This window comes from Felis catus, chromosome D2, assembly GCF_018350175.1.
Source record: "Felis catus isolate Fca126 chromosome D2, F.catus_Fca126_mat1.0, whole genome shotgun sequence".
Taxonomy (NCBI): domain Eukaryota; kingdom Metazoa; phylum Chordata; class Mammalia; order Carnivora; family Felidae; genus Felis; species Felis catus.
Genome location: NC_058378.1, coordinates 15,267,648 through 15,283,915, shown reverse-complemented (window position 1 = coordinate 15,283,915; position 16,268 = coordinate 15,267,648). Strand labels below are relative to the sequence as shown.

At 42.8% G+C, this 16,268-nt stretch overlaps 1 protein-coding gene across 3 annotated transcripts in view; it reads left to right on the top strand.

Moving 5' to 3' along the window:
• Window positions 1–16,268, top strand: part of MAP3K21 (mitogen-activated protein kinase kinase kinase 21) — a 66,688-nt gene that overhangs the window by 11,337 nt on the left and 39,083 nt on the right. For all 3 annotated transcript variants that reach the window (XM_011287217.3, XM_011287216.3, XR_006586900.1), the window contains exons 2-4: window positions 8,286–8,466; window positions 14,540–14,688; window positions 15,533–15,708. In XM_011287217.3, coding sequence (XP_011285519.3) covers window positions 8,286–8,466; window positions 14,540–14,688; window positions 15,533–15,708 — 506 coding nt within the window. The remainder of the gene's footprint in view (window positions 1–8,285; window positions 8,467–14,539; window positions 14,689–15,532; window positions 15,709–16,268) is intronic.

The following is a 16,268-nucleotide window of genomic DNA, read 5'->3' as shown; positions in this document are numbered from 1 at the left end:
TGGACTCTATGCCAGGAACTCTCCGAGAGGCTCTTACTGTTCAGTAGTGAGCAAAGCAGGAACGCATTCCTCCACTCCTGGAACTTCCATTCCAGTAAAACAACGCCGATGTTAAATAATAAGTCATAAAGGATGTAGCATGCTGGAGAGTTGGTAAACCTCAGTTTGAAGAGGGTGAATCTGTTGAGGTGAGAGGTTGAAGTTTTAGGTTGGATGGGTAAGGAAGGCCTTCCAGAAAAGGTGGGTTATCGGGAAAACCTGAAAAAGTGAGGAAACGGGCCATCTGGAAAAGAATACTCTCACAGAGGGAACAGAGCCTGCAAAATCCCTAAAGCAGGAGGCCAGTGTGGCAGGAGAGGACTGGAGCAGAACAGTAGGTCGTGAGGGGGTGGAGACAGGGTCGTGTAGGTCTCCCAAGACCTTCGACTTTACTATGACCCTGGAGGGTTTCCAACTGAGAACTGGGATCTGACTCGCCTTGTAACAGGACCTCACTGGCTGCAGCTTTGAGAACAGATCGAAGGGAAACCAGGGCAGAGGTAAATACTTGGGAGTCATCCGCATGGAAATGGTATTCAAAGCCCTGAGGTGGGCTGAAATTATCTGGGGAGTGAGTAGATAGAAGGACCACAGATCCAAGACCCTAGTCCTGGAGGTCTGCAGTAGTTAGAGATCGGGGAGATGCGCAGGAACCAGCAAAAGGAGCAGCTGGCAAAGAAAGGGAGCCCCAGGGAGCGGGGGATGCGCCGGAGGTCAGCGAAGAACACGTTTCAGAGGAGGATGACCAACCGTGTCAAATGCTGCAGACGGATAGGAATTCAAATAACCGTCCTGTTGTAATTCTCTGTAGAACAGTCTTCCTTTCCTAATACTGTTCCGGGAGTGTGGAGGTTGACTTGGTTTTCTGCAGCAGCAGCTGACCTCACATGAGAAAGCTTGTAATAGTTCATCTCCCTCACATTCATTTTCCCCCCTTACACTAGGTAGCCGTTCATTTAACAAATACCTACCGAGCATATAAAAATGCCAGTTGCTGTGCAGCATAAGTAAGTAAGTAAATAAATAAATAAGGTGAACCAGGTGTAAATTCTACCCTCCAGTCACTTATAATATCATCAGAGAGAGGAGAGGGACAAGTACGAGAAGACCTTAAGTGTAACGACAGCGGCACTAGAAAGTAGAAACTTCTAGCTGAGGTCTTGCAGGAAGAACCCAAAGGCCGTTACTTACTGACTCCTGTGCGATCTGAGCAGGAGGAGAGTGAGGGAGTTGTGCTTTTTTTTTTCTTTCTTTTTTTTAGAGAAGGGAATTGGAGATTCCAAAAGGGTTATAGACTTGGAAGTGGCCTCCCAGTGGAAGGCAGTGCTGGTGCCCTGATGCTTATGCAAAAAGTGGGGTGCCTGCCCCGTGTGGTTTTTATGGAGGGGAGGAGGGGAGGGCATTCCGTACAGCAGGTGCTAGGGTGCTGTGCTGTGTTTTCCAGAGGTGGGCACCAGTGCCCAGAATTGTTAGGATGCGGGGTTCATTTTAGAGGGCACCGGAAGAACTGGAAAGGTCATTTCAGATGAGGTCCAGAGGGGGCTTGAAGGCCAGGGGGAAATTTTAGATTTGCCTCCGCAGATCTAGGAGTGGCTGAGTGGTGTGTGTGTTGGGGGAGGCGACAAGGTGCCGGTGGGGGAATAGATGGAAAGAAATGTGTGCAGATGTGGTCCTACTTGGTAAGCTTAGAAAGTCATCACTTAATCCTTCATAGATGGTCGGTTTCAGACTTGAAATTCTCAGTCACCTTCCCTAGGCTGACAGAAGCAATGTGTGTTAATGCTATATTCTTTCACGCTTTGCTTTTGTCAACCTGTTCTCTTTCTTAGGACTTTTGTTTTGATTCTACATTTCTAGTTAAAGATTAATTGAGACTACCCCATTTGGCTCAAATGGAATTTGGACACAGCAATCCCATAAGTGGTGAGAGAATGGAATGGACACAGTGTAATTGCTTTTAAAAAAATATACATTATATGCGATAATTCCGAAAATAGCAATGTGAAACTTCAAAGGAGCCGGAAAAAATCAAGTGCCTCAAGTGCCTCATGGTCGAGTAAGTAGACTAAGTACAAGGCTGTAAAGGCTGATTGTTCACAAACAGGGCTAACAAGGGTCAAAAATCTTCACTCAAGTCTCACAAAAGGGGGCTCAAACGCTCGTCGCTAGGTTACTAACAAGAATTTGCCATTTCTGGGGCCAAAATTTATCCGCCTGGTCCGTACATTCTTCTGGTGGCTGGCTGGTGTGTTCCAGACCCTTCCCGGGGCATGGCAGGAAGCGGAAGCTGGCCGCCAACCTTGAGGCCTTAGGCTGAAACCTGGCCAGGTGCCCGAGTCCACCTGTCGGGACACTGGCTATTTTTGGTTTCGGTCACTTTGCCCAAAAGATAAGGAATTTCAGGAATTCTGCTGCACACCTCTGAAACAGAATCCAGAACAATGGGCCTTTCATGGAAGTCTAAACGTTTGACATTCAGAATGTTATTTTAACTTGTTTTCTGTTCAAAGTGTGGAGGCACTTAGCTCCCGTGGAGACTTTGGACTGGAGGCCGGGTGGGGGGAGGTGCCCTCAAACCTTCACTACAGAGGCTGCTCAGGGCACATTCAGCCCTGACATTTACTTAGAACACAATCAGTTTTAAATACTTAAATTTTTTGACATTTTATTTAATTTTGAGAGAGAGAGACAGACAGAGCACAAGTCGGGGAGGGGCAGAGAGAGAGGCAGACAGAGAATCCGAAGCAGGCTCCAGGCTCCGAGCTGTCAGCACAGAGCCCAACAGGGGCTCGAACCCACGAACCACGAGATCATGGCCTGAGTGGAAGTTGGAAGCTTAACTGACTGAGCCACCCAGTGGCCCCTAAATATTTTGTTTTTGGTTCTCACTGTTCTCAGTTACTCTCAAGGGTTGCCAAGCCTTCCTGGGGTCTGGGAAGGTACAATCATCTTTATGCCCGTTTTCATCAGTGCTCCCTTGTGCCTTCCTATGTGGATGTTTATAAAAATGAAGACATGTGTGAAAATGTCTTAGAAGCCAATGTTTTATAGAACTGCAAGCCATTTTGATTATTAATTTGGGGTCTTTTTGGTGCTAAGAATAACCATTGTTTAAAAGTGAAATTAGTAGTATTAGAAGTGGAAAAATGAAATACTGCTGATAAAGTAACTGACTGACTTGGTTTTTGGTTTCTTTCTGTGGTTGAAGTATTGAGGGTTTTAAGAGATCCGATATTTATTTTTCTTGATATTCGTGGGGAATAAGGACTGAGAAGTATAATATACCCTAAGCTGATGTGGGAGGAAGGAGAATTAAAAAACCCATCTCTTAAGCACTCTACAAAATGAAATTTCTGGTTGTTTTGCCCCCTTCTTACAACCAGTAGCTTTCTCAGTAGAAGCTTTCGCAGAAGACTGGGGAAGTAGCCCACAGACAGAACCTGAGGTCTGGCTCTGTGTTGTAGGCGCGTGCTCTTGGATAACATTTCTAGACTGTACACTCAGGATAATGATTCCCACTCCCTAGAATAGTGTAGAGATGAACTGACTCTACATAGGAGAGGCTCTGTAAATGGTAGGCAGTTGTCTTCGTATTAGCACTGGTGATAATTATCATTAATATCAGCTAGTCTATTGAGCATTCAATGTAGAGGGTACTTTGTTAGGTGACATTGGGGGATACAAGGGAAATCTATAAAATTCATTTCCTAGGATTCAGTAGCTTTGCACATAAGTTAGGGCCATAAGTCTCAGGTGAAAAGATAATGGACAGAAGAACATGATATGTGGATAATGGATGATTGGAAAGATGAAATGGTCATTATCTTGTAGGATGCTCTAGAAGATTTTCCTCTGGAAGCTGGACCTTGAGAGTAGGTACAGTGTAGATGGACAGAAGGAATAAGAGGCTATTCCAAACAGAAGTGAGTCTCTCCCCCACCCTTCCATCCTTCACTATATAGTACAACATCGAATTTAAAAGTAGGGGAAATGGAAAAAAAAAAAAAAAAAAAGGGCGCCTGGGTGGCACAGTCGGTTAAGCATCCTACTTCAGCCAGGTCACGATCTTGCGGTCCGGGAGTTCAAGCCCCACGTCGGGCTCTGGGCTGATGGCTCAGAGCCTGGAGCCTGTTTCCGATTCTGTGTCTCCCTCTCTCTCTGCCGCTCCCCCGTTCATGCTCTGTCTCTGTCTGTCCCAAAAATAAATAAACGTTGAAAAAAAAAAAAAAAAGTAGGGGAAATGGTAGAATTTTTGTCTTGCTGCTCACCATCAGGTCATGATCTCATGTTTCAGGAGTTAGAGCCCCGCATCGGGCTCTCTGCTGTCAGCACGGAGCCCACTTGGGATCCTCTGTCCCCCCCAACCCCGCGCCTCACCTCCCCCCGACACCTGCTCTCTCTCTATCTCTCACCCCCCTCCTCTCTCTCAAAAATAAAAGCCCTTGGGGCGCCTGGGTGGCTCAGTCGGTTAAGCGTCCGACTTCAGCTCAGGTCACGATCTCACAGTCCGTGAGTTCGAGCCCCGCGTCGGGCTCTGGGCTGATGATGGCCTGGAGCCTGCTTCCGATTCTGTGTCTCCCTCTCTCTCTGACCCTCCCCCGTTCATGCTCTGCCTCTCTCTGTCTCAAAAATAAATAAACATTAAAAAAAAATTTTTTTTTAATAAAAATAAATAAAAGCCCTTAAAAAAATAAATCTAGTGTTGGCTCTCTCCATTTGCATGAACTCTTTGACTTTTAGGACTGTTTAATTTTGTAAACATTTGATGATATGCAGATAAAATGCAAATCCACTGCAAAGTGAAATTTCAAGTCTTGAAAAAGAGTCGAGGTTCCCTGAAGTCCATGAAGGTGATTTTGAAAAAGTTACTAAAAACACTTTCAAACCCATTGATAAAGGCTGTGTGTGTGTGTGTGTGTGTGTGTGTGTGTGTGAGAGAGAGAGAGAGAGAGAGAGAGAGAGAGAGAGAGATCTTTACAAAATGCTATCTATGTTCCAGTGCTCTTAGCATCTGACGTTCTCACCTCTTGCTTATTGCGACCTTATGGTGTACCTACTGCCTCCATTCCCACGACAGGCAAAGAAACAAAAGTGCAGAATCCAAAGCAAGCGGTCTGGTCCTGGAGTGTGCACGTTCTTCCTCACTGCGCCAGACCGCCTCCACCGAGATCAGTTGATCATTAGCCACTGATAGGAGATCAGAAAGAAAAGAATGGTCACCTGAATGGAGAGAGATTTCTAAAGGATAAAGGAAGCTCTTGTGAAAAATTGATAAAAGCTGTCATCTGAGCAATGTGGTTAGTAGTTAGGAGTGTGTTTCTCTGGGTCAGACTGCTGGAGCTTTGCTGCTCCTTTAGCCACCTGACAGATTACCCAACACCTGTGTCTCAGCCTCCTTATCTGTAAAGTACGGATAATAAATAGATTCTACCCATTGCACTGCGGGTGTGGATTTTATGATTAAAATACCCGTAAATGAATCTGACGAATAGAAGGTACTTGGCAGACGTTCATTGTTCTTGTAACTGTTTGGGAAAATGGTCCTCTTTGTGATCATGTTCCACAAATCAAAAAAGAAGAATGTCTTATGCTGGTCTCCAGTGTTGTTTGGATGGTTGATTCTAAAAGACCTCCATACATACTTGTTTACTTTTATCCCTTTAAGAGCTAGCACATGGTTGCAACAATGTTACACAAATGTCCTTTTTTAAAAAAAAAAAGATGAAATGGACTTATTTTCATTTTGGTTTTCAAGGTAAAACCTGAGTAACAGTCCCCCCCCCCCCACCATGCCCTGTTTACTCTGAAATTTGGATTACTGTTTAAATGGATTCGTTCTGTTGCTTTGTGTTTTTTTTCAACACTAATTATCCTCTGATAAGGCCCATCTCTTGGGATTTTTGTGAGGCTTGAATGAAGTAATGGATGTGTGCAAGCGGTATGGGAAAACTCAGCACTTGTTAGGGACTCTCTTATTTGTTGTTACTTCTGTTCGGTGGGAAGGGCACCTGCAAAGGGCAACTGTAACAATGTGCGTGTTTTGTTCATCTGTAAACGGTGAAGCACCTGCCTTGAAGAAGACCAGACGCGGTGTAGATAACAGCATGAATGTGAATTGAGCGTGTCTGTCCCCCTCTTCCTCTTCTCCCTACCAACTTTCTCTGTCTCTCACTCCCTCTCTTTTCTTTCACTCTCTAACTCACACACTCGCTGTCTCAGAGCTAGTAGTCTAAGTGGAGAACTTAGAGGTGAAAACAAATATTTCTAGTACCCTATGTTTTATAAGGGCCATAATAGAAACACAAGGTTCGTGTGAGTAAGGGTGGGGGAGTAATTTTCTTTTGCTTAGAGGTATTTGGAAGGTTCCACCAAGAGGAACCCTGTGGGGGCTGGATGAGGAGTTTAAGTGGAGGAAACACATACAGAGGAAGATGATGTCGTTTGAAAGGTAGGTTGCTGCGCAGAGGTAGAGCTCTGGTGGCCCACATGTTGGAGTGTGGACATTGTCTCTGAGTCATCGGGAATCATGGGAGTTGGTTTTTGCTTTTTGTTTAATGCAGGTTTACTACCCTGTAACTTACATACAGTAAAACTCACCCTCTGAAGGAGTTGACAAATATGTATCATCCCGTAACAACGACCACCCCCACCACCAAGATAGAGAATTGGCATGACCCCAAAAAGTTCTCTCGTGGAGCTTAGCAGTGAAGCCTATGCCATCAGCCTCCGCAGGCACGGATCTGATTTCTGTCCCTTTTCCAGAATACGAATGGAATCCTAGTATGCCACCTTTCATGTCCAACTGCTTTCACTTGGCGTGATGGCTTTGAGATTCATCCACGTTGTTGCCTATATTGGGAGTTTGTGTGTGGAAGGTTTAAAAATAAAGGAATGCTATGACACTTTAGGAAGGTGAATCTGCTGGCAGATGCATGATCCTGGCCAGTTAGGACGATTGTAATTCGGTGGCAGGGGAATTGGAGAAGGTGCGGGGGGTGGGGGTGGAGGTGGTGGTGGAGGGGGTGCTTTGGAAAAAGATCAGTGGGGCTACAAGGCAGATTGCAGGTTTTTAAGGAATGAGATAAGTTAGCAAAAACAGTAGGTTTAAACTCTTCCCCTTGTAGCAGATGGGAAGGAGGAACCCGGTAAGTAGCTACATTAGTGTCACATGGAAAACCACAGGAACGTTTCTGCATGGGTATAGGCAGAGGGAAATCAAGCAGGGGGAGAGAAGAACCCCGGGTTCTTGAAAGGGCAGGGTGTACGGGGCACAGGTGGGGAGAGACTGAGAAGCATGTTTGTTTTAGCTACTGTTACACGAGAGCTCAGGGGTCGACTCTGGCAGTGACCTCAGCTCCTGGAAGTTGCTCTGTACATTCTGTATGTTGACAGGAGGCTGAGGGCTAGGAAAAGCAGCATCTGCATAATATTTATCTCAAGCTTTTACTTTTTGCTCTATTTTGAGCTTCAGTAAAGCAACGCAGTTCATCAAGTATCTTTAGGAGTTAAAAACCTGTAAGCATTTTGCAAATTTACTGTAAGATAGTGTTTGCTAGTAACGATTTAGGGTGACAGTCCATCTGTTTGCTGTGTTCTTTAATACATTCAATAGATGGGGCACCTGGGTGGCTCAGTCGGTTGAGTGTCCGACTTCGGCTCAGGTCATGATCTCGCAGTCCGTGAGTTTGAGACCCGGGTCAGGCTCTGTGCTGACAGCTCGGAGCCTGGAGCCTGCTTCAAATTCTGTGCCTCCCTCTCTCTCTGCCATCCCCCCCCTCCCCCATGCTCTGTGTCAAAAATAAATAAAAACATTAAAAAAATTTTTTAAACATTCAGTAGAGGCTCTGCCTTTAGATCAGGACCTACCTTCTAGGAAGAAAACAGTGTATTCTTTTCTTAAGGGCGGGGGGCGGAACTCTCACAGACTTCTGATCCTATCTGTGATACCTCAGTAAATGTTTCTTGCTCCTAGAAATCATTTACTTTCTCATAAAAGGAAACATTCATAAAGAGTGCTAAGCTGTGTTGTGCCTGTGGATTAAAAAAATAAACAACTTGTCACTGCAGGCAACTATGACATAGGTGATGGAAGTAAGGCAAGGTGGTAAAATACAAGCCCATTTCTTACTTACCTTCCGACTGCGGTGAAGGTTGTATCTTCAATACCAAAGAAACATTGGGATCAGAAAATTAGAAGAATGTGAAAACACTCCACCTTTGATTCTTTTTTTTTTCTTTTTTTTAAGTTTTGCTGCTCGAGAAGATAGAGCATGACAACATCTGCAATAAAACGTTGAAGATCACAGACTTTGGCTTAGCGAGAGAATGGCACAGGACCACCAAAATGAGCGCCGCGGGCACTTACGCTTGGATGGCCCCGGAAGTCATCAAGTCCTCCTTGTTTTCTAAGGGAAGTGACATCTGGAGGTGAGCACTAGGTCTCGCGCGATCGCAGACGTCTGCAGAAACTGGTTGGTATGCTTCCTTTAAATGAGTCCCAAAGTATTCGGCACCTGAGCATAACAGAGAACACGGGCCTTTTTTGAAGATTTCATGGTTTGGGTCAAGATGTAATCGCAACAGAACAGGTAACTTGAGGTTTTTTATCGTCATGACTTCATAACTTGGTAGGAGAACCTTCTCGTTAAATCCGAAGTTTGATTAAAACTGATTATAACTTGAGCTAATAGTAATGCCTAGGTTTTGTAAGGCTCGTCCGTAAAGAATAGTACATTGTTACTTTTTTTTAAGTAAAATTTTGATTTCTCATGATTTACAGACAAGAGTAGCATGGAAGGAGTTTGAGAAAATAATCGAGATCTGCTCCTTCATTTTATAGATTGCAGCATCTAAAGATTAAAGCTTCCAGTTTGAGAATGGAGGGCTGGACCAGATAGGATCCCAGGTTAGTTAGATTCTCCATTCAGCTATGTCTGATTGGGGCATGAAGACATTATCAGTAATAGAACAACAAAGAAAAATCAGTATGTTTAATAGCTACGTTGCCCAAGAGCTAACTTGCCTTTATTTAAAGGGCATCTTCTGTAGCTAGCATTAAAATTCTACATTTTTTACTGTTTTGTAGCAGTTGTTTTAGATATAATTTGCATGTCACACAGTCTGCCCATTTAAACTGTACAGTTCACTGGCTTTTAGTATATTAATAGAATTGTATATCCATCACCACAGTCAATTTTGAGAACATTTGCATAATCCGAAAAAGAAATCCTACGCAGCGCAACCATCACTCCCCACACCCATCCCTCCCAGCCTCAGGCAACTGCTAATCTATGTTTTGTAGCTTCAGATTTGCGTATTCTGGGCATTTCCTATAGATGCAGTCATACGACCCCGTGGTCCTTTGTGACTGGCTTTTTTGGTTAACCTCATGTTTTCAAGGTTCAAGTTGGAGAACGAGTCAGGATATCCTTCTTTATTGCCAAGTAATATTCCATTGGGCGGATTGCCACATTTCGTTTGTCCGTTAATCAGTTGCTGGGCTTGAGTTGTTTCCGCTCTTTGGTGATTCCAAATAAGGCTGCTATGAACGTTTGAGTTGTTTCCGCTCTTTGGCGATTCTGAATCAGGCTGCTATGAACATTCATGGACGAGTTGTGAGGACGTAGGTTTTCAGTTCTCTTGGGTCTGTACCTAGGCAGGAAGCCACTGCACCATGTGGTAATTCCGTGTGTGGTCATCGTTCGAGGAGCTCCCAGACAACTTCCAAAACCACCTATTTGCACCCACGATCAGTGTATCTGGCTCTCGACGGCCCCACATCCTCACCAACACTTGTTGTTCTCGGACTTTTTGACTCCAGCCATCCTCGTAGTTTGCAAAGTGACTAAAACTCCAGTTTTTTTACACAAGAAAAAACTCAGGCCGAGAGAAGGGTCACTTGCTAAGAGTTTGTATCTGTTTGGTAGCAAGACCATGAGTAGAACTCAGATCCGACTTCCAAATTGGGGATCAACAAAAATTGTTTTCCCCCGTCATCACTGGATGCTGCAGAAATTCCTCTCTCCGATTCACACATCCTGTTAGTGGCAGAGCGTCTGTTGGTAGAAGTTCCAAGAAAATTTCTTTAAAGCTTATCCTCTGCATTTTCAGTATGACCTAACTGTTCTACTTATGGCCTTTCAGAAATTTATCAACTGCATTGGGGTTCCAGAGTGTCTTAGGACCATTTTTGGAAAACACAAGTGTTTGAGTCTCACCCCTTACTTAATAAATTAGACTCTCTGCTGGTGGAGTCTGAGCAGACGTTTCCCTACAAAACATTAAATGTGCTTTCCTTGATTGACCCACGATCGTTTTTTTGGCCATACGATAATACCAAAATACTTCAGGGAAACAGGTGATTCTTGTGGGAGATTGTACTTCAAGACTCTAGAAACTGATACATACATCAAGGACCAATTTTATATTCAAAGTAACATTACTTAAGACTATAACCCTTCCATTTTGTGTACTTCTTTTACAAACTGTGTGATTACAAGCTGTATAAATGCTGGACTATCTGTATAAATGCTTTATGGCAACTTTTCACCTATTGTAAACAGAGAAGAATCAAGAGATAAGCAAAAAGAAAAGGAAAAAAATCTAAAGCTAGCCAAAATAGGGCTCCTTGAGTCCATATACTTCTTGGACACATCTTCTCTCAAAATCTGCTTATTTCTAACTCTGTTTTACATGTTCGATGATCTGATTTTCAATAAAAGCAGCTAGCTAGAAGGGGGAGAGGGATGCTAAGCTGGTAAAAGTTGGCAGCTGAAAACAAAGTAGGTGATAGGAAGAAAAACACGAAGTGCTACGGAAAGGACTAGAAACTGCTGACCTCTAGAGCCACCTAGTTGTGGAACCAAACATCCCCACACACCTGCAGAATGCATTAATACATCAAGCATACTCTGAGTCCTTGGATGTCAGGATGCGGAGGGGTGGGAAGGCCCCCTCTCTGAATTTCGCATTCCTTTGCCTTAGAATCTCCTTTTATAATATTCCCGTAAAAATAATTTCATTCAGGGGTGCCTGGGTGGCTCTGTCGGTTAGGCGTCCGACTTCGGCTCAGGTCATGATCTCATGGTCCGGTCCATGAGTTTGAGCCCCACGTCCGGCTCTGTGCTGATGGCCCGGAGCCTGGAGCCTGCTTCAGACTCTGTGTCTCCCTCTCTCTCTGCACCTCCCCCACTCGTACTTTGTCTCTCTCTCTGTCTCTCAAAAATAAATAAATACTAAAAAAAATTTTTTTAAATGATTTCATTCAAGAGACATGACTTAAGTCTGTGCAGTAGACTAGCATTCTAGCATATTGACGAGTATGTTAACTAGTGAGTGGATTTATCATCTCTCACTGTCCTTCCCCCTTACTGGCTATTACACCAGAAAGTAACTTAGACATTGTGATTGAATTTTCACAATATCTTCTGCGATCACTGCACTTCCACAGAATAGGTAACCAGGACACTGAGATGTTAAGAAATCTCCTCAAGGTTGTAAAGCTGGTAAGTAGTATTATACTCACATCCCAGGCCTGGGAGCCAGACTCCTGCTACCATCACTCTGGCTCATCAGGCCATTGAACTCTCAGGAGACAGCCTTATTTATACTGTATCCTACCCATTTGCAGCGGACAGAAGCATATGCATTACATTCTAAAGATAGTTCCATTTCTTGACATCAATTCTTAACATAAGCCCTCTGCTCTCCAGAAAAAGGACCTGTCTTGAATTACTCCTTTGCAGAAACTCCCAAGAAGCAAAGTTATATTGTTGTTCTTGTTTGTTTTAGTTTTCTTATGTGCTAATGAGAATAGCAAGACGTGGCTTTGGATTTACACAGTTTCCAGTTATTTTAAGGTTTTTGTTTTTGTCTCCTGCTCTGACTTGATTTTTGTTGATTGGTCTATAAATTAAATTTACTTCTTCTTGGAATTAAAGTATCTCTGCTAATGCACCATAATGTAGATAATTTTTAAGGCACCAAACAGGTCATTACCTTTGGAAAATACTGGTTTCCACTTAATTGCTAATAGTTATGGCATTATATAATTTACAAGCACTGTATTATATATTCCCCTTTTTTCAATATAAAACAGTATATATACAGTATATATATGTAAAACAGTATATATATATATATATATATATATATATATATATACAGTATATATATATATATATATACAATATATAAAACAGCTTTGGGATGGCAGAACAGGTATCGCTATTATTTTATAGATCAGCTAATTCACAATCAGCTGTTAAGGGCTTTGTGAGCGGAGACACAGCTAGTAAGCAGTGATACTCCCGAAACTCAGACTCCAGTCTGCTGAGTCAGGATCCAATTGTCTTTCACCGGTGCCCTGTTCCTCGGCCTCAGGGAGCCCTGGACTCAGGGGCCTCGGGACTCAAACATCTTTACTTAGAGCTGGTAGAACGTCAGCTGGAGGATGCCCAAGGCCCCATTGATTGGGCACATTCCGCCATGGCTACATTCTTATTCTGAACGTTTTCGGTATAATGTCTAGAGTCCAATAGACACTAACAGAGAAGTCTGTAAATGAGAGGTTATTGTATCCGGGATGATCTGAGCCTGGAGTCCAGAGAGTTTCCAGCTTTTTCCAGACCACGCCTTCATGAAGGGCTTCTTTTATTATATTTGTGATGCTCTGAGTCCCCCGCATCTCTTTAGATCAGAAAATAATCTAATGAGACTCAGAAAGCAAGTCCAAAGCCAAAGTTAAATGCTTTTTTGGTGCTGTTCTGAGCTGTGTGGTCTTTTCTTTAGGCATGTTTTTCTACCTTCTGTCTGCTGTCTTTAAAACTATGTCTACACGTTATATGTAAGCAACAAACATAAGAAATGAGAATCAAGTTACCACTCTAAATTTCAAATGGTTTTTTTTAAAACGTAAAGGTAATGATTTTTTCAAAGATTAGAAAAGTAAATAGGACCGTACTTGTTATGTTAGTAGAATTAAAAAAAAAACAAAAAAACAAAAAAAAACATGACCATCCCTTCCCTGCCTGTGTGTTTCGATTTAAAATCAAATGGGATGTCTGGAGTGGCTGATATTTCATGTATTAACAAAAGCTAATTTGTACTTCATGTTTTGCAGATTATAAAGGGAAACTAAGGTACTAATGGATACAGAGTTACAAAAAAGTGATGTTTTGTCCCACTAGTGGGCACTGGGAGGCCCATGCTGATTTTTTTCGGTTTTTTGTCCATTACTTTTAAGCAATATGGTAGAAATATTAGGAACACAACTCTTTTTTTTTTAATTTTTTTAATGTTTATTTATTTTTGAGACAGAGAGAGACAGAGCATGAATGGGGGAGGGGCAGAGAGAGAGGGAGACACAGAATCGGAAGCAGGCTCCAGGCTCTGAGCCATCAGCCCAGAGCCTGACGCGGGGCTCGAACTCAGGAACCGTGAGATCGTGTCCTGAGCCGAAGTCGGACGCTCAACCGACTGAGCCACCCAGGTGCCCCAGGAACACAACTCTTAAGATATAAAGGGAGAGGCAGAAAGATGAACAATTTCAAAACAACCATTTAAAAATAGTCAACATGGTTCTATCTAAGTCCTATGGTGCATAACATGAGATTTCTGTGGGGCTAATGTCTTCAGTGACCTGACAGTCCTCAAGAGGTTTAATCCCGGTGTGGAAAAATGAGATAGAAGGAGAAACGTCAAAACACCACATCAAAGTGTGGCTTGGTTCTGGATCCATTTAGTTCTGTTATGTACTGCTTCTATGCTTCCTATTCATTATATAGTTTTAATTCCTGTAATTAATGCATAACTGATTTCTGGGAAGGTGTGTACCTGTGTGTGTTTAAACAGGGGGTTCACTGGAAGACCCCACCTCGCACCTTGGAATACGTGCCACTAAAGGGTTTGTTGGAAGAGAAGGGTCTTTTTTTTTTTTTTTTTTTTTTTTTTTTAAGAGAGAGAGTGCATGAGGGAGGGTGGGGGCAGAGAGAGAGGGAGAGACAGAATCTGAAGCAGGATCCATAGCCAGCGTGGAGCTCCACATGGGGCTCGAACCCACAAACCATGAGATCATGACCTGAACCAAAATCAAGAGTCTGACGCTACGGGTACCTGAGTGGCTCAGTCCGTTAAGCGTCCGAGTCTTGATTTTCACTCAGGTCATAAACTCACACAGTTCATGGGTTCGAGCCCACATTGAGCTGTGTGCTGACGGTCAGAGCCTGCTTGGGATTCTCTCTCTCTCTCCCTCTCTCTCTCTCTCTCTCTCTCTCAAAATAAATAACAACTTAAATAAAATGGGAGATCAGTTGTTAAAAAAATAAATAAATAAAATTAAGGAAGTCCAACGCTCTACTGACTGAGCCACCCAGGCGTCCCAGAAGGGAAGATTTTTAGTCGGGGCTGAATGAGGGCCCAGATGCATTTATCCCACCCCTTGTGTTTGGAAGAAAAAGACACCCTTTGACCCATTTAACTCCATGGCAATTTTGCTTTCCAGCTATGGAGTCCTGCTGTGGGAGCTGCTCACGGGAGAAGTCCCCTACCGTGGCATCGATGGGCTTGCCGTGGCTTACGGAGTAGCCGTCAATAAGCTCACTTTGCCCATTCCTTCTACCTGCCCTGAGCCGTTTGCCAAGCTCATGAAAGGTATCTGTGCCCCCCCTGTTTCTGTGGGTCTGTGGAGGCAAGGGGAACCGCTCAGGAGAACATCTGTGCATTTTGTATCCAAAAGGGTACTTTTGGACACTTTGGGTACAGCAGTGATTCTAATTTTCAGATGCTTTTAAGCAACTGTACCATTTTATGAATCCGAAACCTTGTCTTCAATCTGAGACATCAGGTAAAGCATTGATGGATTAAGTCACTTTTTAAAAAACAATCCGGTTTTATCAGTGACTCATTTATGTACAAAATCCAACCGAATGGTAATAAAGTTTTCACCAAGTACAGCACTAAAGTTCAAAGACAGAATTTAGTTGGCTCCATTCTGCTATTTTAAATTCCACCTAATGATCAAAAATGTTTTATGATCTTAACCGGCGTGGTTTTGCCATGACCTTATCTATTTGATGTTTAGCTTTTAAAAATTAACTGACTCCTTTTGTAGGCAGTACCTTCCTTCATTACGAGGCCATTTCTTAGAACCTCTCACGTGACTATAACATTTTAGAGATTTCGGGTTTCTTGGGCCAAGTTCTAGAACTCCGTACCTGTAAATCACCAGCCGGGCAGCTTAGGCCCCTGATACACACAGTTCATGGTGAAGCATGGAGCGCACACATCCAGTATTCATGTCGTATAAGAGAAACCACAAGAGCCTTACCTAACAGCGAATGTTGTACACGTGCCACTGACCTGGATGCTGTGTAAAATACAATTTTCAAAATCATCATCAGTTGATTTTTCAGATCTTCAGTAGACACCGTCAGCATGGGCTGAAAATCTGGGCTGTGCTAAGAAACGGAATTAATGTGGTTCTTGTTTATTTTAGAGTGCTGGCAGCAAGACCCTCACATTCGTCCATCATTTCCCTTAATCCTTGAACAACTGACTGCTATTGAAAAGGCAGTTATGACTGATCTGCCTCAGGAATCTTTTCATTCCATGCAAGATGACTGGAAGCTAGAAATTCAGCAAATGTTTGATGAACTGAGAACAAAGGAAAAGGTGAGAGAGATACAGTCATTGCAGAAGATACCCACATTTGCGAGGATTATGGAAAACATGAGTCAAGAACACGGTTAGCACTATTGTAAAAGATTTTCAGACGTGAATAGTTACTGATTCTTACCTTCCTGCTAAAACGAAGCAAAACAGAAGTGTCCTCAAAATGTATCGTTGGAAAAGAAACAATCTTTTGTTAGGGAAATTTTCAAAAGTAAAAAAAAAAAAAAAGAAGAGAGAACAGCATACTGAGTCCTTGGTATAAATTAACCAGCTTTAGTAACTGTCAGTATTTTGTCATTTTGTACATCTCTTAGTCCCATTATCATCTTTTTTTTAAAAAAAAATGGAATACTTTAAATCCTCAATTCATGTCCTTTTACCCTTAAATCTTAAAACAGGCATCTCTAACTGGTAAGAATTTTAGAAATAACTTTCTTGCCATTATTATCTCAAAAAGTAACAGTAATTCCTTGATGTCATGTAGTACTCTATAAATGTCACAGTTGTCACAAAGGTGTCTTTTTAAAGTTTTTGACTATATCTTTTAAAGCCTTTCTTAT